The sequence below is a fragment of the Triplophysa dalaica genome, chromosome 7, assembly GCF_015846415.1.
Source record: "Triplophysa dalaica isolate WHDGS20190420 chromosome 7, ASM1584641v1, whole genome shotgun sequence".
In the NCBI taxonomy this organism is placed as follows: domain Eukaryota; kingdom Metazoa; phylum Chordata; class Actinopteri; order Cypriniformes; family Nemacheilidae; genus Triplophysa; species Triplophysa dalaica.
In genome coordinates this window covers 6,261,784-6,289,256 of record NC_079548.1, presented here as the reverse complement: position 1 = coordinate 6,289,256, position 27,473 = coordinate 6,261,784, and the positions used below count along the sequence as shown (strand labels likewise).

The 27,473-nt window shown below is 37.9% G+C and overlaps 1 protein-coding gene and 1 long non-coding RNA gene across 2 annotated transcripts; one reads left to right on the top strand and one right to left on the bottom strand.

Annotated features, from left to right (window-relative positions):
• Positions 1-903: 903 nt before the first annotated feature.
• s1pr5a (sphingosine-1-phosphate receptor 5a) lies at positions 904-4,097 on the bottom strand. Its single transcript, XM_056753620.1, has 2 exons — positions 3,928-4,097; positions 904-3,173 (listed from the first exon to the last, which is right to left on the bottom strand). Exon 2 carries the CDS (start codon positions 2,966-2,968, stop codon positions 1,769-1,771), a length of 1,200 nt encoding a protein of 399 aa, XP_056609598.1. The 5' UTR covers positions 2,969-3,173; positions 3,928-4,097; the 3' UTR covers positions 904-1,768.
• A 25-nt stretch (positions 4,098-4,122) lies between these two features.
• LOC130426711 (uncharacterized) lies at positions 4,123-7,714 on the top strand. The gene is made up of 3 exons (XR_008907218.1): positions 4,123-4,500; positions 4,807-5,000; positions 7,273-7,714. It is a non-coding gene; the product is annotated as an uncharacterized LOC130426711 (long non-coding RNA).
• The last annotated feature ends 19,759 nt before the right edge of the window (positions 7,715-27,473 follow it).

Here is a 27,473-nt window from a genome sequence, read left to right as displayed (position 1 = left end):
AAGTGAAATGGGAGATTACTCATGATGATAGTTTAATATTAATTAAAATAATGTTCATTTAATTTTTTTATCCAAAAGTAAAAATAACTTAAAATATTTGGAACCAATTTTATGTTAGAAGGCATGATAGAGGACTTGCTCCAAGATGGTAATGTTTTATTGATGGGAATTCATTTAATATAGCCGTGCAGAGCATTGTGCAGGTTTTTTCCCTCTACTAAATTTGACATTTAAATATATAACTTGTGTCAAGGAGGGCATATTTTAATAGCCGTATGTGCCCACTCAGTTGGCGTGAGCAATTCAACCTTTGCTTGTAAACTCTATAAATTAGTCAGATGGTAGCCTTGTTACTGATGTGCAGAGACAAGCTGTTTCAGTTTTGATAAACATCCGGACTGGCACGAGCTTCTGCACTTTTTTTCTGTTTTTTTGTGCAAACACGAGAAGAAAATTTTGACGTGTGGCTCATGGTCTGTGAAAAGAATGAAACCACATTGATTTTGTAGTTTGTAGCTGGTTAACATGTGGTGTGGGTGTGATTGAAGCAACTGGAAATCAGCTCTGCTCATTTAGCGAGCTTCCAATTTGTATAACTCTGCATTCTAAGCAGTTTGACTTCTCCATTTGTCGGTCTTATAGCTTACCACGATTGTCAGATGTGTTTGTTGAGCATGTTGATTGAAATGGTTTCTGTTTACCTTCTAATTTTAATCATAGAACTTGAGATTAAACTATTTTTAGGACTATGGGGAACATTTCAGTCAAGTCATCATAAACATATTCAGAAGGTAATGTGGGGCAATGCTCATATCAAAAAAAAATTTGTCGCACAAATAAATTGTCATTTTGCAACACATACAGAGGTTGATAATATACACAAAAATTCTTTACAAACTAAAATCATTCAAGAACAGTCTTTTATTATCAATAATGCACATATAAACATTTTAAAGGACTCATAATTTAGGTTCAACAAAATATATTTAAGAACTAATGCATTTTTTTGAAGCTACAAAAACAGACAAACTTTTTTAACAGTGCTATTCTTATCACTGCAGACAGCTAAATGATATCAATCCATACAAAACTTTGTAACAATATTTATATAATATACAATATTTAAATAGCTTGTGCTACTTTTTGAAATTACATTTTTGGACACGTGGAGATGTAAACTCCAGCCTGTGTTTTTAAACCATGAAATTGTATTCTGTCCATGCTAAAGTGATTGTTTGGAGGCATTAACACAACGTTTTTGCACCTTTTCATACTACAAAGTCTTTGAATGTTTACAAATGACTTGTTTTGCAAACTCACGGGAATAGCTTCCAGATGACCAGAGTATCTTTTTAAAGAATCTTTACAACATGTCTGTGCAAACAAGTCAGTTCATTCAGACTTCACTCAGTTCAGCCGTAAAACTGTTTTTCACTGCATGCTGTTTGAAATCCTATTTTTTCAATGGAATATAGCCTTTGTTCTGCTACTTTGACCCTCGGACAATCTGTTTTAAACACTTTGCACTATTTATCACAGTTAAAAAAAATCCATTTGTCTACCACATTTTCAGGCAGTCTCATGGTTAATTTAAATGCACGTGTAGGAAGCCAACATTTGTGCCCGACTCGAAGTTCCACTTCTTACTCGAGAAATGTTTTTCTTTAGTCTCTGAGCGCCTCAGACTTCTTTCCTTTTCAGTTTCATAAATAATCGGAAGACAAACTGGATCAAGAGAAGTTGAACTGTGCCCAAACGTCTTTCTCGTTCAACTCTTTAATACCCTAGGATAGATAGCTTTAATAGTGGTGGGTGAAAAGTTCCCAGACGAGACCGTCGTCTCCAGCCCTTCCAGCCTATGAGATGGCAGCTCGGCCCTACTCGTGCTGCAATCCAAGAAGGGCATGCCAAACTTCTTCACCTGTCCATCTTTGGTCAGCAGACAGTATCTGCACACCAGTCTCAATATGGCCCTTCTCATGTCTTTGCTAGTTAGGGTATAAATGATGGGGTTCAGAAGAGAGTTCATCATGGCGATACCCAAGAAGTAATCCGCCTTTAAAAGCACCTCGCAGCTTTGAGCAGGACAGCTGAAGTCCAGCATAAGGAGCACGAAGAGAGGCAGCCAGCACACGATGAAGACGCCAAGAACGATGGTGACCGTCTTCAACAGAGCCAAGTACTTCTGGGATTTCCTCGCCAGCCCTTTGCGCTGAGGGGCGCAGCCCAGCCGCTGGGTGTTGGACTTCACTATGCGGAAGATGCGTACGTAGAGCACCACGATGGCCAGCAGCACCAGGGTGAACACGGTAATGCAGAAGAGGATGAAGCTCTTGGAGTAAAGAGGCAACACGGTGGAGCACGTCTCCAGGTTTCCTATGCAGTTCCAGCCCATGACGGGAAGGATGCCTAAGAGCACGGACAGGACCCAGCTCGCGCCGATCAGACCGAACATCCGGCCACGCTTGGCACCTTGATAAGGCTTCATCCGTACCATCGTCACATGGCGCTCTATGGCGATGGCGAGGAGGCTGATGATAGAAGCTGAGAGGGTTATGAAAACGCCACCCTCCCTGAGAAACCACAGGACCGGAGTCATTTTGAGAGTGTTTGCCCCCGATGTCACTATGTTTACCATGTAGGTGAAACCTGCAAGCAGGTCTGAGAGCGTCAAGTTGCCCAGCAAGTAGTACATGGGAATGTGGAACTTTTTGTTTTTCCAAATCGCCACCAGAATCACAGCGTTTTCCACCACTATGAGCAGACAGATGATGAGGAACGTGATGGCTTCAGGTTTTAGTCCGTCACGATACTTGTTTTCTTTCAGCTTTCCGGTGAAGTTGTAATGGGCCACGATGACGGCGTTGCTTTGATACTCCCGGAACATTCTCAGAAGGTAGCCTGGAGAGGGCGTCATGGGGGCTAACGTCGGTGCCACAGCAGCACTTGCAGAAAATGAAGCTTCCATCGTAAACCGTATCTTTCTTTAAAAACTAGTTTTCTTCAGGACCTCTATATGTAGTCCTTGCCATGTTCTACCAGTGCTGTTGAGATTTAACATAGTACTAGTATTTCCTTGAAGATGATGTGTGATGAAAATGCACTTCTTTCCTTCTTGATGCTCAAATCACAGGTGTGCTATATCTTCAAAGTCCACCAGAGGGATTTGGGTGCTGAAGGAAATAATGTGAAACAGTTTAGTTACAATCGTTTTCACAGTTAGCAAAGTTAACAAACACAAATTTTAAATTGCAATGTAGAGTATCTAAAGAAAAAAAATGCTAAAAAGAACTGGTTTAACGTTTGCTTATCTGAAATATTATAAACCTATTTATAAAAAAATCATGACAAAAAATTGAGAACAATCCACATAAAAAATACAGTATACTTTAGTGGCTTATTTATTATTATAGTAAATTATTTTATACTATTCAGTAGTATTCTCTACACTGATTAAAATAAGGACTATAAAAGGCTTATGTTAAAAAATATATAGTACAAGGGAATTGTACTACAGTTTACATAATAAATGCTAAAGTAAACATGCTTTTTGATGTGCATGCTTTTTTGATACTTGCAGAAGAAATTTGTACTAAAAAACAAATAAGTTATACACTTCTCTTAAAGGAAGCCGTTTTAAAAGCATTTCATTCATTTCATTGAAGAACCAATGTCTAATTTACGAATGATTATGTTAAAATAAAACGAATATTTGCTCATTTTAATATGATTAGAGAACGCAAAAGTTTTATACGAGTTACGAAGCAAAGAAAAAAGTTGCGAGAGAAAGTGAGAGTAGGCTATTAGAATTAGTCAAAGGAAAATCCCGGTCAGACCTCATATAGTCTACTGTGTCAACCTCGTTTCGTTAAACATTTAAAATTCCCATGCTTTCAAGACGAACAAAACATCAACAAGTGTACTTACATTCGCGAGGCTAATATTTATACAGAACAGCATCGCAAACTCGATGCATTCAAATACGATCGAGCTGCAGATCCCGTCTGCGATTAGAAGAACGAAATCACCGAGGAAAAGATCTCACGCGACTTAAAGGTTTTCCTGAATTCACTTCCTTATCTGTAACGAAATTAAACATTGCATAGATCAACTTGCCTTTATAGTTGAATGTGAACAGAGAAACCCTTGCGTGCCTCAGTCCGTCTCCTCCAGATCCCCCAAACAGAATGATGAGAGACTGAACCTTGGATCTTGTCTTGAAGTGGGCTGGTCTTGGCATTCGACTTCTGTCCGTGTTTGTGGCTGCTGAGGCAGCACTCAAATAAATTGCTTCTGCTTGAAGGTACTTTAACATGCATAAACACACACACACGCATTATTATACTAGAATCGAATGCATTATTTGTTGCATGATGTGTGACGATTCTTAATGCTTTATGTGAAGATACAGCAATGCAATAGTGACACCAAAGTATTTCGTTTTCCAAAGAGTTTACAATGAGCTACATACGGATATGATGGTGTGGGGTAGTTGTACAGGTATGTGTTTAAAGTGCAGTTGCTGGTTGTAAATTATGGAAATTGTGCATGAATGTACTTGCATTGACATGTAAGGAATGCATGTATAGCTGTTTTACATAGGATTCATATTTTAAATATGAAAGTGTTTAAACATGCTTTAATGTGGTTTGTAATGATGCCACGGATCTTTCTCGAACCCATGACTCGTGTTATGTTTCTGTCAAAAAAAGCAATTAGGGCGTAAGCATCTTGTCTTATAGTGACATTGGACTTGCATAAGGCGATGGAGAGTTTGACTAAGCCGGATTCTGCTTCACTAAACAGGAAGCTCTGTCATTGTACCTCGAGGCGAGCGGGATTTCCTTGAGAAACAACTATGAGGTCATACATGGGCCGTGCCGGACAAAGCACTCCATAGGAACACGCTGTCCCCTTCGTCTGGACGTGGAATACTTGACACGGTCCTCGAGACATAGCCGCTTGACATTACGCAATGTCACACAATGTAGAATGACTAGGTGGGTTTTTCTAGTTGAAAATTATACCAATAGGATTTTAGCAGCATTTTAGTTTTTGCTGGACCAGACCCGAGTATTTGAGAGAAGTCAGCTGGGCTCACCTGTTCTGAGGTCAGCGGGGTCGCAAACTTTCATTAGTCTGAGCATTCTGTTGGGTGGCTGAAGTGCGGGAGGTTTAGAGTTTCTTTATCAACGCTGTCAGTGTCTCACCTCCAGGCTTCCCTACAGGCTATCAGAGGGGATCCACCTCCTCACGAGAAGCTCCAGTTAGCAGACAGGCCCATCACTCCTGCTGTGTCTGGGTATCTTGAGCCCAGCATGTTACCTCCATTTACACACAAAGGCCTGATAATCAGACATTCGACTGTGGAGCTCCCCGTTGAGGCTGTTGGCTCGCCCTGATTCTTGGCTCCTGTTTCAGACGCTAAATGTCTGCTGCTCGCTCATCTGTCTTTCTTTCTGATTTGTTGTCCTGATATCAAATAGATTTATTCAAGATCTACTTTTAAAGCTCGATAAAGTTTATATTACGAGTGCTACCATAGTTCAGAAACATATTCAGGATCGACACAGCCAGATATACTAGTTTAAAGGGACAGTTCATCAACAAATGAAATACATTCATCCGCATGCCATTCCAAATCTGTATGAATTACTTTCTTCTGCAGAACACAAAATAATATATTTGGAAGAAGGTTGGTAACCGAATAGTTGCGGTGCCCATTGACTTCCATTGGTTTTGTGTCCTTACAAATTGGTACCTCCGCTGTTCAGATAGCCACAGTTCAACATTCTTCAAAATATCTTCTTTTTCTGTTCTGTAGAAGAAATAAAGTCATGCAGGTTTAAAATGACCGGGTGAGTAAATTACTGAATTTTTGTTTTCGGGTGAACTGTCCCTTTAAGAACTGATAAAAGGTATTCCGCTTTGACTTTAGTGTGAATCTTTGTTGAATTATGGTTAAACTACACACATTTTTAGCCGTTGAAACTAGAAATAACTAAATGCATATGTAATCTTGTTTGTTTGTGTTTTCCATTGTCTTTATTCATCACCCCCTCATTGTCATGGACTTCAATGGCCCATTCAATTCCTTTCACTCTTGATGACTCTTAACTCTTCAATTCAATTACCTGAATTAAATAAGTCCTCAGTTGAGTGTTAAATACACAGCTTGAGACTTGTTTTAGCCCAGATGAGCAATAACTGCAGCACTCGGACTCCACAAAGCGTTTGGTAGATCAATACATTTAAGTCTCTGTGTTCAGCAAAATCACATTATCTGAATACACAAAGTTGAAACAGCAAAACATTGGTTTGGGATTGAGTTGAGTGGTCTTGTTTGTGGTTGGGAGTGATGGAAAGAAACTTTCATAGTTGAATTCTGGTTAAAGTGTGGTGTGGGAAAACACTATTAAGTTTTTGTAATTAAACTAACTGCTGTGTTGCATGAAGGTCTAATCCGCCATTGGAATTGTTGTGCTTGTGTAAAACCGGACCAAATATTAGATATATTATAAAGTCATTAAAGGGACAGTTCACCCAAAAATCGTTTACATTCCTTCTTGGCCTTTCAAACGTATGACTTTCTTTCTTTTGCAGAACACAAAAGAAGATATATTGGAGAATGTTGGTAACCGAACAACGGCAGTACCCATTCACTTCTGCTGTATGGAGACAAAACCAATGCAAGTCAATGGGTACCCCCATTGTTCGGTTACTGACATTCTTCAAAATATCTTCTTTTGTATTCTGCAGAAGAAAGAAAGTCATACAGGTTTAAAATGACATGAGGGTTAGCAAATGATGACAGAATTAGCATTTTTGGGTGAACTTTCACTAATTCATAATCTATTTTGAGAAAAAATACCAATGTTATCTTAGCTGTAAATAATTTAGATTTTCTTTCTATATTCCAAAATAATTCTTAAAATAGGCGGTGACGTGTTTCCGGAAGTTTCTCAATTGAGTTGATTTCTTTTTTATTATAGTCACGGTATGTTGTCCTTGGCTCGGTGGAAAGGCTGGACCTATGAGGTCATGGGACTTCCTGTGTCCAATGAGGGGGCGGGTTCTGACCCTTCCCAACTGTCTAAACTCTTCAGAAATAAGAAGAAACCTGCTTTATTTCTGCTTACATGTTGTTTAACACATATTTGCCACTTTAAGATTAACAAAAATCTGGCTGAACTCACATGATAGCATAGACTGAGCTAACATAGAGCCAAAATGAGTTAATATGTCCTTTCTTTGTTTTAAATGTATTTTTAGGAATGTTGCAAAGGAAAAGGTCTGTAATGCTGGCACATCACTGAACAGGAAATTTTGACGTCGTTTTTCTTCAGTTCCTTGTTCGTCCGCTCTCTTCGGGGACTCATTTTCAGACCATTTTGTGTGACTGACTCCAAAGTGACTCAACCGTGTTGTGTTCAGTAAACAGCCTTCGGGCAAAGAACAGCAGGCCTATCTTAGCCACAAAAGACTTTGAATGATGTGTCTTTTTCCAACTCTCCCTCATCTCGACACAACAACCTGATGGCTGGTTTCATTTTGGGTTTATAATAGCATCGCAAAGATTTTTCCTGCTTGTTCAATTTACTTAACTTGCTTAAGTTAAATCAATACAACTTTTGAATGTTAAGTCATATAACACATAAAGTCGGGACAACATAAAGGGGTTGTTTTGTCTTAACATTAAACAGTTATAACTGGGTAGAGGACTTTTATTTCCCAGCATGCTTTGCGTATTACTGCATTTTGAGAGTTATTTTCTTAAATAAGGGTTATTTTATGCATCTTTCAGTAAAAATAAACACTTGTTAGTGTTCAATGGTCATTATCTGATTGGGTTTTAAAGAGTTTGTTATATTTTTGAGTTTTGTGGTTCCCATTGTTCAGAAAAGCATTGCCTTTGGTTAGGTTGTGGGCGGTTACAATCCTTTAGTTGGTGCCCCAACTACATCATCCCCATTGACTTTCATTGTATGGATAAAAAACCACCAAGACATTTCTTAAAATATCTTCTTTAGAGTTTCACAAGAGAAAGAGTCATATACACGTTTCAACATGATGGTAAAATAAATGATGACAGAATTTTCAATTTTGTCTGCACTGTCCCTTTAAGAAGTTCACTTTCTTCTAAAGTTTTGTCTTCGTGTAAGTACAGAACAGCTTTTATTGACTGAGCTCAATCTGCAAAAAAGATTACAGTTGAACGCACTGGATGAAACAAACGCTGCCAAATCTGAATTTCCCTTCTATGCAAAGAGAGTAAAAAGGGTGTTTCGTGGGAGTATATATTTGTGGTCAGCAGGGATTTCGGGATCAAATAAACTCAGGATGAAACCGTCACTTGGAATCGTTTTGATTATATCAAATCTGCTATTGATGTTATAGTGCTCAACAGCTTATACAGAAAGACGGACTTCTTCGTTTTAAACAAATAAACCTCAAGACAAATTCTTCTTGTTCCTTGTCGGCTACATTTCAATAACATAAGACACAATTTGTCATAACTTTGTATCTTTGTTTCGTACAGTCGCTGACATTAAAACCTTCCCCCATCCTCTCTTTCTTCCACCTTCTTGCTTTGTTCTCTATCTAACACATTCTATGATAAGCTTTGAAAGTCTGTGGAGATAAACGGGTAATTTCTTTCCCATACTGTAGGTCCATGCACAGCTGTGCCCTTTCCAGTTAAGAGGTTTGTTTAAGATTTCTTCACTGCACTTCGTTTCAGTTTGACCTCAGCTAATGCAGTGGTGTATGACATTACACAGTCCATGTATGTTCCACCAACTTCACTATGATCTTGAGGATCCAGAAAGGGGTCGATGTAAAGAGCTGTTTATTGCATGTAGTCATAGTGAAGATGGAGGGAAATTTCGCTTTCCCACAATCAAAGAAAGGGGATTAGATGAATGAGACGATTGTGACTCATGGCAAAGCTATCTAAAGAAGGCCGTAAATGCCTCTGAATAATCTTGCTTACATTGTGGTTACAGTTTGTCATATGTGTATTGTGTATCTCTGTACTTTATGAGAGAACACATTGTTTTGAACTATGGGAAATATCTATAGTGTGAGAATTTTTTTAGAAAGGTACACACCGCATCCAGCCCCCTCCAGAAAAATGCTTGGAAGTTCTTGTGTTCTCACTTGGCCCTCATTTTTTTCTATTGTTGTAAAGTAATTTCCTCATAATCGGATCCAGGCACTTAAGACTTGTTTGAGGTCGTCTCAAGACCGAAAATATCTGTGAAAAATGCTTGCGCTAATTCGCTGAGACAGCTGGGGGGTCTGGGCTGGTGGAGATCAGTTATAAACACGTTCTTGAGAGGAATGCTGTAAGCGTATACACGTTGTGATCAAGCGTTTATTTGAACAGAGTAAGAAGAACTAAAACAATTTCATGTGATGTAAAAGCGTTTCACGACATCAAACCTTGCAGACGTAAATTCAGCGCTGTGTTACAGGTTGTTGACGTTAAGATCATTCACATTTGGATATCCTGTTTGTTTCTAAAAGATGGAAGCTCAAATATTAGGACTTTAAAAATTCTTGAGTGGTGCAGACATTGTGTGGTTTGCAGCCTGGGGTTAGAACAGAACGCTCAGTGCTGTTGTTTTTTTTAGGAGAACTGCACTAAGATTAGTTTAAACGATTATAAATATCGCGTCCTTTATTTAGTGTCACAAGAGCGATTTCCACATGCCACGAATGCCTAATGTTTGATAGAGGGAAACTAAAAGCACATTTAAGCTCTGTTGTCTCTGGATGTGGTTGTTTTGAGATGTCTCATGGTTAATAAAGAGGCATTCCAGTCTGATCAAGGGTAAAATTGCACGACTTAAGATTTAATTATTGACTTCAAAGGTTTTCAGGGAGTTTTTTATAGCTCACACAAATATGTGTTTCATTAATTGGGTTTCATGAAAGAAACTTTGCAGGATTGAGATCTCTATAATGCTTGACTAAGCTTAGCGTTTTAATTTATTATATTGAACTAGATTCTTTTGTGTCTTAAAGTTCTAATGTGTAATTTTTTCGCAGATCTATAGAAAGAGCAACCTCGCCGCAAGATGCCGCAAATTTTTCATACATTTGACGTTTAGAGCAAATAATACTGATAAAACTTTTTATTTCATAAGAAATGTAGAATGTACAACTGACTGGAGCGATTCAGTTCCACTAAGCCAACAATAGCAAACAGTCTTTGCCTGAATACGTTGATGTTTTTGTAAACATTCCAAATGCGAGTTTGGGAGGCGCATGATCGCATAATCCCACTTTAACCAGCTACTTGCCTCAGTCTTGTGACAATTTTTCCAGCATCGGTCCACCGACTCCAACTTAAATATTAGGGGGAATTTCAACTTGAGTTTGTAATTGTTTACATCAACCCCTTACCCTTTTTATGATTATATGGATTATATACAAACTCTGTATAAAAACCCTGTCGATTACTTATTAGAACTAAAGACCAGGGCTGTGTACAGTGCAGCAAAGGGATGTTAAATTACTCTTCCTTTGCAAATTGTGTTGTTATTGGCTGACACAAGTGTGCCTCTGGAAATCATTAAAGCTGATGTAGTCTGAGGTGAAATGTTCATTAACAAAAGAAAAAAAAACACTTCAACAGTCCACATGTTTGAGATCAGAATGCAACCATAAGGATATGGTTTTATCCTCATTGATGCACATCAACTGTAAGTGATGTGTTGCTTGGTAAAGACAAAGGCTTTAGTTGGTCGAAGCCAATCAAATTTTAGAATTTGTTAGGAATGGGCTTAATGTCCACATGTGTGCAATCGTTTTGTAATGCACAATTCAACCATGCAAGTCGATTTGTATCATTCACTGTAAAAAGTTCACTGTTTTTGTTGGTTCAACTTAAAAAAATGGGTTGCCTAGTTGCCCTAAAGTTTTGAGTTAATTCAATATTACTCAATTAATTTCATGCAAACTCGTTGTGTTGACAAATATTTTTAAGTTTAATTAACTCAAACATTTAAGGCAACCAGGTAACTCATTTTCATAAGTTGAATCAACAATATTTAGAGCAATTTCTATTTCTGAGTGAAAAACTTTTTTCCAAGTTTCTCCATATCCATTCAATAGCTAAAAAAACCAACTTCTGTTTCATACGGACTTTAAGACGTGATGTCATGACACATACTTGCAGTTTATCATACACAGTATTTGCAAATGCACACAACCTATAACCTCAACTAAATTACACACTTAATTAACTCATGTAATAAACTAAATAAATGAAAACATAAATAATCTTCTATAGATTCATTTCCGTTCATCAAGACAAAAATGTTTTTGAAGATATAATTTTAGCATTTATTAAGGCCAGATGTGCTTTTCCATGACTGCTGTTGAAATGTTTATGTTTGCACGGAGGCAATAGTGTCCACTGGCAGAGAGTACTGGAATGCTGATGTCATCCACAATGGGACTTTTTGTCAAACACACTTTAAGATGGAATATAAACAAATTCCACTAGCTGAGGGTCTATTTTCCTTAATCAATTGCTGTAAAAATGATTTAATGGAGCAAGAAACTCTGTGTAACACTGAGTTGTCACAAGACTATAAATTTCGAAATCCCACAAAATCTTATGGTTTTATTTCATACGTTTTCATACGACCTGCTTCACGCCACTGAAAGATGCGTTTAGTGGTGGGGCTTCATTAACGCTTATTAGTACATTTCTGTGTGATTCACATCATACGAGGAAGTCATATGATTGGATGGTTTATTTTTTACCTCTGAAATTCTGTGGAAATGCTGAACGACTTTTTTGTTGGCCAGATTTTACATTAAATTATAAGTACAGTTGAATAAAGGGTACGTTCGAATTCACAATGAATGTTTTCTTAACATTTAGCCTTTGGCCACATGCCACATTTATAATGTCTTTCTAATGCGTGCGTGCGTGTGTGGTTGTGTGTGTGTGTGTGTATTTTCTTGCAGTTTTGGAGCTTTTACGTCTCAAGATGATCTGGACTATATCAAGTTCATTGGTCAACTGGCAGATTAATTTATGAACATTGATAATGTGACACTGAATGAAACACAAGTTAAATTTAAATTGTAATAATTTAAACTGGATTTTAGACGATTTTGAGCATGTCAAGTGTCTACCAGGTGGTTACTTGCTCAGAAAATGTACAAAATTACATCCACAATTCTTCACCCTATTTTTGGCAAAGGCAGCTTCATATTTTACAATTTGTTTGCCGTTACCCCGTGGATTTAAATGGCAGTAAGACATATTTAACAGTGGCAGACAGAGTGGTCCTGTAGGATTTCCTAAGGAAACAGAAATCGGGTCGCTGAGTTTGTTGTTTTTCATTTTAGTGCTCTGGCATTTCTCGACTGAATGTGTCATTTCAGAATAAACCTACCTGAATTAGAGCGTGCACTCTATCATGGTGATATTTCTTACTACATACTTACCACAGAAACTCAGTTTTCTCAATTGAAAGTTTGGCTGTGCTGACGAACCATCTCAAAACTGAATGTTTGTTTGCCAAAATAATCTTCCTCCAAAATCCCACTCACCCCTGGAAAACTCATTTTTCACTTTTGTTTTTTCTACAAAGTTACATAGGCCTAACCGAACAGGCCTAAATAGTGAAACTTCAAGTTTAGCCGTGTTCCTTGCATGGTTGCTTTATGAAGCAGAATTTGCTTCTCTTTATCAGGTTACATGCGTGTCATGAAGAGATGCAGGTGATGACAGCTCAATTAATGTTAAGAGTTGGGAATTTTCTCGACGACTGGTGAAGGGGGCTCTCATGTTCCTGGCAAGACCTTTGAACTCCAGGTGAAGATACAATGCACAGGTGTAGAAGGTGAGATGAGGTGAAAACAATCAAATACTTGACAGAAACTAGCTTCTGTGGGCATGTAACACCATCTCACCTCCAGTTGACGCAGAAGACCTTGTTGTGTGTGTGCAAACAAAAGTGGTTTGATACCCTGTGGTGCATCTTAAGCAAATGCAAAGGTACAGGCCTATTTTGCGAATGCTGAACTAAGACTTGTTTCGGTCGGCTGAATGCTCCTAAAATAAAGTGTTGCAATGTTGTCATGAAACCATTGAGCGATGTATATATCGTATACATTGTTGATGTATGTTGTATACACTGACATTGTATACGAGAAATGTAAATAACAGGGATTGTTTTTGAGTTACGAAACTCCAAGCTTCTCTCACACAGTTACTTTTGTTACTCTGCAGTGTTCACACGTGTACGATAGTAGCATTACAATAGCGATAAAGTGAGCTTATGAACTTTTGCATATTGAATTGTGGTTTTCAGGGTGGAGTAGCTGTGACTTTCAGCACCTTTTCCTTTTTTAAATGCTGCATGTTAGAAAAGTGACAACAAAACAGCAGAGTTCTCAAGAACTCTGTTCTTGTTCAAAGTAGCAATGCTTGATATGAAAAGCATGAGCAACTTTTATTGTTTGCAATGCAGCTAAAATATTATTCATGTACGGATTGTTAGTAAGATGCTTGTACTCTTTATATTAAAATGTGCTATCAGCAGTTGGGAAACAGGGGGTCAGACACTGTTATCTTCTGACCTGATAGCAGTGAAGATCTCCATACAGCAGTGTTATCGAGTCTGCTATCAAGAACATCCTGTTATTTCTCTCATTTGGTGCATTTCCTTCTTTATCGGATGCTGATTGTCGTTTGACCTCTTGTTTAGGCTCCTGTACTTGCAAGGCTGTTTCCTTAAGAATCATCCCATGGTTTCAGTGGGAATTTTTTCTGCTGGATGCGTCAGTTTGTACGCAGATTGTGCATTTTGTCTGCTGACCGTCAGAAATGTTCAGTGAAACAACCGTTTTTCACGTACAAAAACATGTTTCCATGTTTGTTTTTTTCTCGTAAATTTGTAATTCTGACGTAAATTTGATGTTTTTTTACTTTTATTCAGCAATGCAAAGAGCATTTAATTGGATTTAAACTGTAAACACATTAAGATATTCGTTTGAGTCCCTGAAAGGACAGATAAATGTGCCATGTATATTATTTATCTCAAAACTAATGAAAACAGGAGACCAAGCTCTCATGGCATGGCATCACAAGAGATCGTTTCTCCTTTCAAGTAAGGGATAATGTACAGGCAACCGCTTGTTATCGCAGAAATAAGCGAAGCGGAGGGTCTTGTATCACACTAAAGGGGCTTATTTCGCAATAACAGCCGGCTACTTGCCAGATGAGAAAATAACTGGACATAACATGTCAATTTTTTAGAAGCTCATTTTTACCGAATGCAGACCTTCCGCCAGGAAAAGCCGTTTAGTTTCCGATTTCAAGTAAGAAACGATGTTCAAACGTCATGAACAGGCAAATTTGTTTAATCATTTGTAAATATAATGTCATATATGTTATTAAAAGACATATTTATAATAAACTTTTGTGTAATATTAAACTGTCGCTCTCACAATTATTTGCAGCATCTGGGTTACATGGTGTTATTAGTTTTTTGCGGTTGTTATTTGAAAATAACAATCGCAATGGTTTGAAAATAACAACGAAAATGGTCGCGACTAGCCAATCAGAATTAAGCATTCAAATGAGCAGAGTAATAAAACCTGGTAATCCCCAGAAGATAAAAATCTCTCATTTGAAATAGACTTCTTGATATTTTTAAATTAAGCTAAAGTTAGTCAATGCAAATCAAATGTTTAAAAAAAAAAAAACATTTCCATGTAATGTTTAACAGCACACGTTTTTTCATTTATGGTCACTGCAGTCTTTTGCATATATTTCACACTTCTTGCTGTGGCTCGGTTTAACACTTTTGCAGGCAAGTTCTTGTAAATGTGCACGCTAGTATACGTGTCTGTGCTTAGGAGTTATTTATAAATATAGACGGCATTGTGACCATGAGGTGTGTTGGCCTTGATCCTTTTTATCACTTATACTTGTGAAGCTCACCAAAAATGTTCAGGTCATTTGTTATGCCAAAATGAAAATACGAAAGTGAAATGTGATTTTTAAGTTGTGGCGTTAGTTAAAAATAACTGACATAAACAAACAATACATATAAATGATAAAACAATGTCAATTAATAAAGCGTGGATAAATAACTAATATAAAAATATGTATATTTTTAAGTACTATTGGTTAAATTGTATAATGTCAATGCCAAGCATGGTCCTTAAAAAGACTTCAAGTGAAATCTCATTTCTTACTGTTTTCTTTTGGTCAGGACTAAAATATTCATAAGATTCACCCATGCATTAAATGCTATATGTTAAAAGTACAGTTAGGGCCACCCATCAGCTCAGTTCCCTTCAACTGCAGTCTGGCTGACGTAGTCTGGCATCAACCTCAGAGAAGTCAGTAATTTAGCGGGACCCCGGGATTCTCCAGAGGCTCATCTCTGCTTAACAGGCCAATTTCCCAAACCTCTCCTCCCTTCCCATCCATCTCACCCCTCCTCCCTTTTCTCGGCCTCATGCCTTCTTCTTGGCTTTGCCTCTGTTCTGCTGGTTTTGGGGGTTGGACGGGTCTGTCATTACATCTGTAAGGGCTCTCGAAATCAATCCCTGCTGTGTCTTATATGCAAAGGTATATATGAAACGCATGGAAACACAGTGAATGGCTACTTTTAAGATTTAGACATGCAGTGTTTCAACTTAGCCTTGCTAACGTTTACTTAATAAAACTTATTCTATAAAGAAAAACAGACACCCGACATGACATACTGTACATACATTCCTGAATTTGCTTAGTTTATATCCAGAACCACAATCACACGCACATCATCACGGCTCACTCGCAGAGATTGTGCTAATACAACCCTGCTGTTTTTTAGCTTTCTTCTTATTTTTCAATAGTTCCCAGCAATAGATTTACATCAATGTTACTTACAAAGCATTTAAGGAACCATGTTATTCTATTGCATGTTTCTTGGTAATCAAACCTACTGAACCTACCGAAACGTAACCAAGTACAGAATTCAAAAATGAATTCTGTCCTTCTTTTGTCCTGCTCACCTTCATATCGATCCAAACCTGTATGACTTCTTTTGTTTAGTGGAACACAAAAGTTCATTTTGAACAGGATGTTGCTGCTTTTTCATACAATGAAGGAGCTGCCAAGCTCCAAAAATGATAAATATCTTTTATGATTTATTGTACAACATAGTTCCTGTCAGCTCTTTTCGGATGATTGACGTTTAATAAGTACTGATATAGGAGCATAACAGCTCTGCGGCGCTAAACCAGTTATTGATCTCCTCAGAGAGCAAAAGCTGTTTATCACACACACTCTTGGTTTTATTTACATGGCTATCCAGCGTAGTATAGTATCTTCACAGAATAATGATTTTACGGTCAACCACTTCCTTTACACAATGCAACTGTATGACTTCAAAAGACCCAAGTCATACACACTACGTCATTTATGGAGCTCAAGAGCATCCAACGCTTTTTACTTTCATTGTATGGAAAAGAGCGCTGTAACGTCTTCCTTCAAATCATTACAACCCACATGAATTTCACTGAGAACTTTCACGTCCTTTTGTTACGCAGAAACAATGTTATAAATGTTGAATTCCCCTGAAGTCCACAAACAAGTCGTTTCAAATGCTTTTGCCTGTTACCACAGGTCCTGCTTATCTAAATTGCTCGCTTATCCTCAAATGACCAAGCAGGCATCCAGAACGCATTGTGTCGTGGAAGAGATAGAGAGGTACTGGGGAGGATTTGGAAAGCTGATAAAATTCTTTTTTTATTTCAGGGAAATGAGACAGACGCTGTCGCTGGCTTTGATCAGAGGCTGGTCGTGCTCTTACATGTAGAACTGCAGGGGGATAAATATTTTATACAAAAACCAGAAGCAACATTATCGTGTGTGGAAAATTGAGAAATAATGTTTTCATTGATTCACGCACATTGATTCGAAACCTGTATATGACTATGAGAAGAAGATATTTTGAGAAATGATTTAGTTGTTTTGTGACCATACAATGGAAGTCAATGGGGGTCAATGTTGCTTGGTCACCGACGTTCTGTGAAATATCGTCTTTTGTGTTCTGCAGAAGATAGAAAGTCGTGCAGGTTGTCATTTTTAAATACAAAACACTGGAACTTCACTATGTTGAACACTCTGTAAAAAATCTGTAAAAATAGGGCAAAATATACTTTATTTATATGAATTTTCTGTATTAATTTTTACAGTTGTTTTACCTGTATTTTACATTTTGCACTGCATTAAATTGCATTTAGCATTAACGGAAATGTCTGTAAAATAAAGGAAAATGTACTAGCAATGTTCTGCCAGTACTTATCCGTCTTTTACCGGATTGTTTTTTACAGTGATTGAAAATCTAGGAAAAAGTCATTCTAAATGACTAACATGAAGGTGTAGTGGTATATATGACTTTAGATATTGCATTAAGTGCACAGTTTACAAATATATATTTCATAAAAGTGTTGAAAACATGATGTTCAGTTGTGGTTTTCCCAAGTAAGATGTTCCTGGATCAATAAACCTTGTTGGGCCTGAGCAAACTCCCATTAAGCTTAACCATCAACAAAACATGTTGATCCAGGAACACCTCTTTTCACTGTCGTTCCACAATTCATTCATTTACATAATAAATAAAAAACCTTGGAGACATTTGATCAAAACCTGAAAGACTATTGTGATAGTAAAGAGGTCACACTGTATTGCTGTGTTTATTTTCAAAATCTTGCCTGGGAAGTGTCTCTATTTCACAAAAGTGAAAGACCCAGCTGTTATTAATAATCAGAGGCGTGTTAAAACAGAGTAATACCTGAACACCCGCCGCCAAACCCTTATTATCACATGTCATCAAATTCTCATATCCTCTCATTGTTCCTTAGGGAAAGAAATACAAACCAAGCACAGACTTAGTTCTCACACTACAGATGTATGAAGTGTTCAGCCAATCAGAGATCGTCTCGGCTTGGATTTCTAGTTGTTAATGCGCTCTAGTGATTCAAATCGAGATGGAGTGAAGATAAAAATAAAAGGTGCTTTTCTGCGTTTTAAACACATATCTCTTTCAGTTGGTGGGAAGCAGCTGTGATTGTACACAAGCGGTGGTGAGGTTGTGAGGTCATGAGGTTGCTAGGTCGAAAGGGCGGGTGTTTTCGGATGGCATGGTGCCAGCGTGAACAGACAGTGGACACTCAAGTGTGTTGAGAACATGGATCTAAAACAGCTGTTTTATTGGAAATGAGCTGAACGCTGGTGTCCCCAGTCACGTACTGTACCTCAACTGTGACATCATACAGCTAAAGCTAGTTTATATTTATCTCCTCAAATCGTGCTTGCTTCTCCTAGATGACAATGAGATTAAAAGGAGAACAAGTGGAGACCCTGATTAATTTCTTATTTTCAATTGTATGACAACATTCCTTCTCCTATTGTTCTATGATCAAATAGTCTGCACTTTACTATTAATAGTTATTTATTTATTTATTTTCTCCTACTGCATGTCAACAATTATCTATTTCATATTATGATACTTCAGTAGATTTTAATTCTGATGTGACTTTAGATGTGTAGCTTTGTTTGTGTGCGTTGACGTAATATCCAGTGAGACAGGAAGTTAGGGCGGGGCATGTTGAGCATAAGCCAGTGGCGTTATGTTTACCTCAAAGACATGAACACGATGAGAAGCGTTAGCGCAGAATGATGTCATTAAACTCTTTGATCTGTAATGATGGGAGTGATACATTTTGAATGCATATATATACACTGGCATGTGAATTTTGTCAACGTTTGGAAGCACTTCATAGCACTTTTCTTTATAGATATACTGCAACTTACATTTTGATACAGGGCCATTAAGGTTTTTATTATTTGAAGAAGCTACTTAGAAAAAAATATAGATGAAAAGCAGGAGAAGCTTTGTATGTTACACTGTTTATCAGTGTTGTGCCGTTTTTTCACATTAGAGGTGCAGTTCTAAGATGATGAGCATCAATGTTTAGTCTTTGACATGGCCTTAGTCAATATTAAAGATTTCAAGGTTATATTTATGTCATGGATACGTTTACGAAGGGAAAAATTGCTTTAGCATCAATGTTCAGTCTTTGACACGGCCTTAGTCAATATTAAAGATTTCAAGGTTATATTTATGTCATGGATACGTTTACGAAGGGAAAAATTGCTTTAGCATCAATGTTCAGTCTTTGACACGGCCTTAGTCAATATTAAAGATTTCAAGGTTATATTTATGTCATGGTTACGTTTACGAAGGGAAAAATTGCTTTAGGATGTATTTTCACAGGCAGACACATCGTAGTTTATGTGAGGTATGAAAAAACAGTACACACATGTGACGAAAATCATAAGTAAACACAACTGAAATGCAGGCACGAGTCATTGTTCCACTTTTGGTCTAAAACCACAGCCATGAAATGACATAAACAGTCCCGAATGAAGAAGTTGCTTCCACCAGCACACTTGAAGTGGTGTCCGTGTTGCTATACGGCCCGTTGTTAACTTACGGTCTGTGTTGTTTATCGATCTAGCTAGTGGCTAATAATATAACAATTTATATTTAATATTAATATTCATTTATACAAATATTTTATTGTATAATAATTGCATTAAATAAATGAAATAAACAATTTGTTTAATAGGTCGTGTAACTTTGATGCATTTAAGTTTAGCCAAGTAACGGTTATTCTACTTGTAACACAAAATAACACTTTCTAGACATACTTTTAACTTGCTAGTTAATTTACTATCAGATTAATTGTTATCAGAAATAGTCTACATGGACTCCATTCTTAGCGGCTGTGTACCGGAAGTTACGTTTGGGTCAGAAAAGTGCACAATGCGCAGCAACGTTTATGTTATTGCTTTGAAATCGTCTAAAGGACTATTATTTATATTATAATTGAGAAGGTTTTGACCACCTTGACAGTGTTTTATTTGTTTTGATGGCATTAAAAATGTTCACCCTTTGACCCCCTGTAACCAGTCTGGTTATGTGCTGGTCACATCACAAAGCCTCAGATGCCTGGCATAGGTTGCGGTCAGCTGTTGTTGGCTTCAGGAAACGCTCTAAACGGCCTAAAGGGAAACAGCAGGATTTAACCATGTGTGGTCAGAAGGAATGCGCGAGCAGGGCCTGAAGCCCAGTTAGGGAATGCTGACCGGTACGAAAGACACTTATAGAATAACTCTGGGAAAAGAGCCTTGACACGTTCTCAATTGTAGTTTGTAACACCTCTTTCTATTCTAGTCAGAGCTTTAAAAAGAAATGTTGATAACAGTCGTATTGAAGATTTGTTTTATTCGCTTTGCTTAAATGCATAAAGAGCGTAAACATTCTGACTAATGATACTTTTACCTTTGTGCGTGACAGATAACCTTCTGTTTGACATTTCCGCTGTCAATCTTCTCTGTTACTGTCTGTTTACTTGAGAATCAATGCTTGTCTTGCAGGTCTAACTTTCACACATTTTGGTCACACGCTGCTATGTTTCTGAAACCAAATAGCTTGAAAATAACTACATCAGAGTTCAAACAATGTTCCTCTACTAAAAATGCGCTATCGAGACCACCGTCATCGTGCACACCGTAGAGACAGAATTTACAGTTCCCCCGGTCATCCCTGCAGCAAGTTTCTCCTCCAGTTCAAATATTTTTGCAGAAAAACGGGTCTAAACCACAAACGTTCGGCACAATGGAACCGAGTGTTTGTATATCCGAGGCAGTTTTTCAGCTGTCATTTTTTTTGGAAACATGATTCTTACCCTACTGGCAGGCAAACAGGGTTGGGCCGAATCGTGCAGCCGCAGCGGTTTCAAGAAGCCAGTGGAAGGATGTGTGGGTGGATGGAGAATAAAGAAAGCAAGATTAATAAAATAAAACTATTTGAAAAAGTGGAAAAGAGGGATCGAATGTAAAAAAGGCAGAGTGCGTCTGCCAATGTAAGCTTCCAAACCTACTGGACAACATCGGTCATTATTTCACAGACTTTGATGTAATTCCTCCCTGTTCTCAGACTTGACGACCGACGCCATATATCCACATGAGTCAGGCTTTGCCCCTTGTAAAATAATCCTCAAATCATTTGTCATGACAATCCAAATGATTGTTTTCAAAGACGTGAAGAACAATAAACACCGCTTGAAAAATGTAAAGCCAAAGTCAGAGTGATAAAAAGTTGTTACAGGCTTCCCTACCCAAGGATAGCTTATACGAGGAGATGTAAGCTTTTTATGATTGTTTTAAAGGAGCAATGTGGAGATTTTAGATGCATCTAGTGGTGAGGTTGCGAATTACAACCACAGGCTCGCTCCACCCCTCCGTTTCAAAGAACTACAGTGGCTCTCACAGGACAAACACGTCGTCACATTTTTGCTTCTTTGCCGAAGGAGATAACGTATTTATGTAAAACACTCTGTAGAGGAGTTTGTCCGTTTAGGGCTACTATAGAAACAACATGGTGAATTCCATGCTAGGGGGACCCGCGATTTATGTAGATAGAAATAGCTCTTTCTACAGTAATAAAGACATAACGCCTCATTATGTAAGGTCTTTATACACCTCTGATGACATCATTTTGTATGATATATTGTATTTCTGTCAATAGATCCTCCAAAAATGTATATACTAGACCTTTAAAACTATAGATAGCCTGTACAAAATTGCGAACATTTTTGGGCGTCTTGGGTGTTTGTAGGGTTTTCTGAGTGGGTTTTTACTGGCCAAATTCAAACAGCCCAGTCCAAACTTTTTTAATAGTTTGCTCTTCACATATTATTCTTTCTCAAGTGTACGAATCTATGAGATTGTCCTAAATCCAGGTGGTATGGCATAAGTAAGGCTTAGAAAAACAAGAGGACAGTTTGAGGTCACGTTCAGGCCCATTTCTGTTTTGGTACATCACGGTTCAAGGTTCTTAGGATCAAACTTTACCAATGCTGGATGTTGTTTTTTGTGTGTGGTGTAGTCAGCAAGCGTTCCACTTACATTTTGACATGTTCACTTCAACAAGTGTGTTGGGCATCGTTTGTTTTTCTAGGGTGAACGTGATGAAATGCCCTCGGCTACCCAGAATCCCTCAGCACATGTTCAAAGCACAATGAAAGCAGTGTGCAGTATATTCTGCCCTTCATAAATCTGACATCTGGCACAGACTCTGTGGACAGTCTGAGACCATCTCTCTGATCTCAAACCACCAAACTCTCTCTTTCTCTCTTTATCATGTCTGATTCAGTTCATGCAGATCAAGGTCAAAGATACTAAAGAGTGGTGTTTTGAAATAAACAGGTGTGTCTCAGAAGAGCAATGGTTCACACAAGCTCAACCCCATACAACGTAAACTTCCAAAGAAAATTCCTAACCCACGCTCTCAGGTACTGTAGCTCCTCCAAGTGTTTCAACCTGTTTTGAGCTAAACATGTCAATTAAGCACAAACTGTGAATAAACACAGGTGTGTTGTGTTATATAATAACTAATAATTCAAATATTAGGGACTACACAATGCCATAGATAAAAAAAATTACCTTCTCGAAAGAACTTTTTATTCAAAGTCTCTTTAGTAAGAACGTTTTGTGAAGCAGTAAGGTTTTTTAGATGGTTAAAGGTTCTTTATGCAGCCAAAAATGACTCCCATGGCATCTAAAAACTATAGAATTAAAGGTCCAATGTGTACTTTCATGGAGGATCTATTGACAGAAATGCAATATAACATCCATAACAATGTCTTCAGAGGTGTATAAAGACTGTACATAATGAAGCGTTATGATTTTATTACTTTAGATCAAGCTATTTCTATCTACATACACCGCGGGTTTCTACAGCAGCCCTAAACGGACAAACTGCTCTAGCGCAGTTTAATCGCCTTCAACAAAACTGAAAATCATAAGCATTTTATCTCTAAAAATGTATTCTGATTACCTACATGAAAAGTAAACCCGTGCAAGATAATGCATTTTATCATAGATCAGTGCATGCCTAAAAGGGCACCGCGGTTCTGTTTGTTTAGTGTTTTGGATGCTTCTGCCGTACCACATCAGAGATCATCTGCTCCATTTTCGCGTCTTTTGACAGTGAAATCACACCAAGAGGCCTTGAATGACTAGCAGCGGTGAACGTTTGATTCTCAAACCCTGTGCGTGGGCGAAGCGCTTTGCCATTTTCCCACGTGCGTGTATCAGCTGTGTCATTTCAAACCTGTTTTTAATCTGCAGAACCATAGGCCGCTGCCCGGGGAGGCGGGACCCATCTTTAACAAGTTTGATTTGTGTCAATTCCCGTGAATAGCTGGAGACTCACTTGGCGAGTTGATTAACAAAAGCTTGTTTGTTGACAGAGATCTCTGCTTGCTCTGACTTGTCCCAGGCTGTCTGTTAAAGACCAGGCTCCTTCAATTTGTCAGGTTTTATGTGCGTGGTTTATAAGACACGCTTGGAAACTGTACGTTTCTATGTTTTTAGGTAGCTTGGATGCGTTAAGACGTGCAGCAAATGTTAAGGTTGTAAATTTTCGAGATGACATAAACTGCTTTTTTGATGACACAATTGCTTTGTATACTTAATGTCTCGTATTGGATTGTTGCATGGTGCAGTTTATTGCAAAGGCAATTGATCTGTCTTTGCCACAGCGTTTTTTTTCCTTGTTGAAATGCTTCCACAAAAAGAGAACCAAACCCGCTTGTGAAAAAAGCGAACAATTGAGAATGAAACTATAAAGTCTGCCGACATGGGATTGTGTGAGCCAGCTTTACAGAAAACAACAGAGCCTTTATTTATGTGAAACTAGGGTGTGCTTTATGATAATGCCACCCTGTCCTGGTTCAAACATCTTAAAACATGGGCGGGCTTCAAAATTAATCTTGTTAACTTTAAACTTTCAGTGACACGCATTGCATTATTGCATTAAGACTTGATTTCAACTGAATATGTTTGTAACTAAAGTCATTTATTACGTTATTTCCTCTTTCTATGGTTTGTGGTTTGCGAATGCCTCCCCTTCAATGTAACTTGTTACATTATTTTATTTTATAACCCTCCAAGCAAAATCGTCAAAGTGTCATGTTTAGAGCTGGGGGTGTAAGGGGTATGTTCTCCAACTGTACTTATGAGCAATAGTGATAGTGATGCCTACCTTACCATACACCTAAAATGTAAATACAAAGGGCAATTTTGACTTTTCTGCTTTGTTCCCACGATGAGTCACAAAGCAGAGTAAACGTTAATTCATCTCACACTAGCCAGACAAATGCATTTTCTCACACTGTCAAAAAGCGCCACAGGGCCTCGAGATGTTTTACGGTGTCATCATCACATGAATAAATGTCCTGCATGTTGACCTTTGGTTTTAAGTCAACATCACACCAATTAGTTTAATAAGTGATATGAGTTCATCAGACTTCAGAGAATCAGTGATGCAATCCAAACAAGAGCACACGTGTGCACACCGTGAGCTCAATAAACAATAAACCGGTGACCTGAAACAAACTGCTGAGTTGCTTCGTTGTATTTTGGCGTGCCAAAGCACTTGTGGGAACTTCAGGGTAGCAGGTGAACGGGAGCAGTTGCTTTGCCGTGTGCAAACTGAAGGAGGGAAACAAGCACATTCTAATGTTGGATTTTGACCTCTGCACATCCACCCTGCCCTGGGAGTCATGACCTTTGAGCACACATGACAGCAGCTGGCACTTGTGTGGATGGTCCCTAGGTAGACATGTTTCACTAATTGTTGCATTCAGTATAAAAAAAACTAATGGGAGACATTTTGTCAACATTCATGACTCTTTCTCTTGTGGTAGACAAAGAAGATATTTTGAGAAATGTTTTAGTGATTTTGTGTCCATTTAATGGAAGTCAATGGGAGTCAGTGTTGTTTGATGAACAACGTGCTTCAAAATATCTGCATTTGTGTTCTCCAGAAGAAAGAAAGTCAAATAGGTTCGAAATGCCAAGAGGGTGAGTGCATGATGACAGAATTGTCATTTTCGGGTAAACTCTCCTTTTTAATGTCCCTATAATGGCTCCATTTGATGTGACAATAAAAAAGTCCTTAAAATGCTCAGTACTGTTGAAAAAGCATTTTGTCAAAATTATACCACCTGCCAGAATATTTCCGTAAAATACATGTTTTATGGGTTTCTTGTAAAAATGCAGTGTATTTAAAAAAACTGTTAATTTTTTGCGCATTAAATGTCAAGAAAAACGTGAAAATAACAACAGTAAATTTCTGTAAAATCACAGGGTTTTTTGCACTTCAGCAAATTCTACTTTAAAAAAGTGGTTCTTAAACTGGGGACTGTGGCCCCCTGGGAGGCCCCAAGATGGATCCAGGGGGCCACAGATTTTGTGGCATTTTATGAAAAATAGAAATTTAGCATACAGTTTATGCTATCAATCAAAAAAGAATAATAAGCCCACCAACCAAAAGAATTGATGTTTCAGCATTGTATTGCTGAATATGTTAGTGGTTTCATAAAAAAATTAGATTTAAGATTATAAATCTTTATTTGGGGGGGCCGCATAGTGATGCTTCCTACACAAAGGGGGCCTTACAACAAAAACTTTTGAGAACCACTGCTTTTAAACACGCAGTATTGTTGATAGTTGAACATGTTTAATAAAGACTTTGCATTAGCTCCGGTTCATGAAAACATTGTACTCAACATTAAAAAACTATCAAGTGCATATGTGGTGAACATTGCCCACAATGAATTTAGACAACTGCTGTTATGACATTATAATCTCATTTTCCCCGCAACCTTTAATTCTATCCCACCAACAATGTTCAGAAGGTTTTAACAGGATTGTATTTCCATGATCTCAGATGCCACATGAAAGAAACAGCAAACAGCGGGTGCTGTTTGTTTACTGCAATGATGGATATGAGTTGGATCTGGATTAAAGAAGTCAACAAAAGCAGTTCTTCTGTGGATACAGCTTAGAAGAATCATTTCTTTGAACAAAAATGTGTTTTAATGAAGCATGGTAAAGCTGGTTTAAGATGCAGCACACTATCTATCCGGGTGTAACTCAACCCTGTAATTATTGATGCTATGGACCTTCTTCTCTGGCACTTTCTCGCACGTGTCCAGGATCACATTGCACATTGTTATCCCTGTCATTACTCCCCCAAAAACCCCATGAAATCTGGGATTACCTTTAGAACCCCCCAAACAACAGTTCTTCAAACACAAATGTGACCAATAAATTGAACAATTACTGTTTTGCTTTGAAACTACTGTCCACATGTTAGTTAGGATTATATCGTATTATGCGAGTGAAGAATGTGAGAAGATACGTCACGATTGACTGTCTCATTAAAGACACTTTCACATCCACCCATGAGTGCATTGTGAGAAACAAGGGGAGGGCTGAGACGATGCACAGCTGACAGATGAATGTGGAAGCCTGAAGCTGTAAATCAAAACGTGTGCGTTGAGTTTAGGAATGGGTGTGGATGTGTCGTCAGAAACTCTCACCTGTGGCTCTGTGGGTGTAAGAGTTTGAGGGATGACAGAGAACAGATCTGGAACCGGAGAAATCTAGAACAGGTTTCTTAAATTTCACACCACAGTATTGCACAATTGTGATCGCGTTTGATGTTTTTTACACATCACTTTATTGGTTAAGTATTTTGAGTTGGCAATCAATATTACCAAAAAGACGATGCACGTTTTTAGATGTTGGCCTTGATTTCCTCATTTGAGACAAATTTCGGCTAGTGGACTAGTGTAACATCAGTTATTGATGGCTAAATGTAACCTCAAAAAATGACCCATTTTAGTTCTCATGTTTTTTTGTTTGCTTGTTTATTGGTTGCCATTTGTATTAGTTTCACCACAGATATCATGGTTAAATGACAACCGAATTAACTTGTGTTTAGGTGTTGTTGACGTTACCTCTAGTTCACTTTTAAACACTGCACAGTCCACAAATTCCTTTTAGACAACTTAAAGGATTTAGGATTTAGAAACCTATTCAGCCGAATCATTTAAAAGGCTAAATAAGGCAGATAACAGATTAGACAAAGCTAAAGACAACTTTTAAGACCACAAGGCCACTTGTGTCACAATTTTCTTGACCTTTAACCTCACAGACAGTGACCCCAGTCAAAGTAACCAAAACACCTGTATCAAGCTCACTCGACAACCAAAGCATTGATAAGATTAAAGTCATGTTAGGCCTTATCTTTTGTGTTTGCTTCTATTTTACAACATTTTATACAACACATTTTAATTAGCGTAAATTTAACAAATTAATTAAAGCAGTTTTAAGCAAATGGTGTTTTCACTGTAAATGTTATGTATTCATCTGAATCCAATGTATTTAATACCATATTGTGCACGTATTTAATACAGTGTTGTTTAAAAGACCAAACACACTTTAGCACTGTACCTTGGAGAAATCTGATGTCATGAAGCCTTTTGTTACTCTTAGAAGGTTGAAACAGTGGTGTTTTGGG

What these genes read in the sequence shown, in the direction of transcription:
- s1pr5a (XM_056753620.1), bottom strand. Translation starts at nt 2,968, where the DNA reads ATGGAAGCTTCATTTTCTGCAAGTGCTGCTGTGGCACCGACGTTAGCC.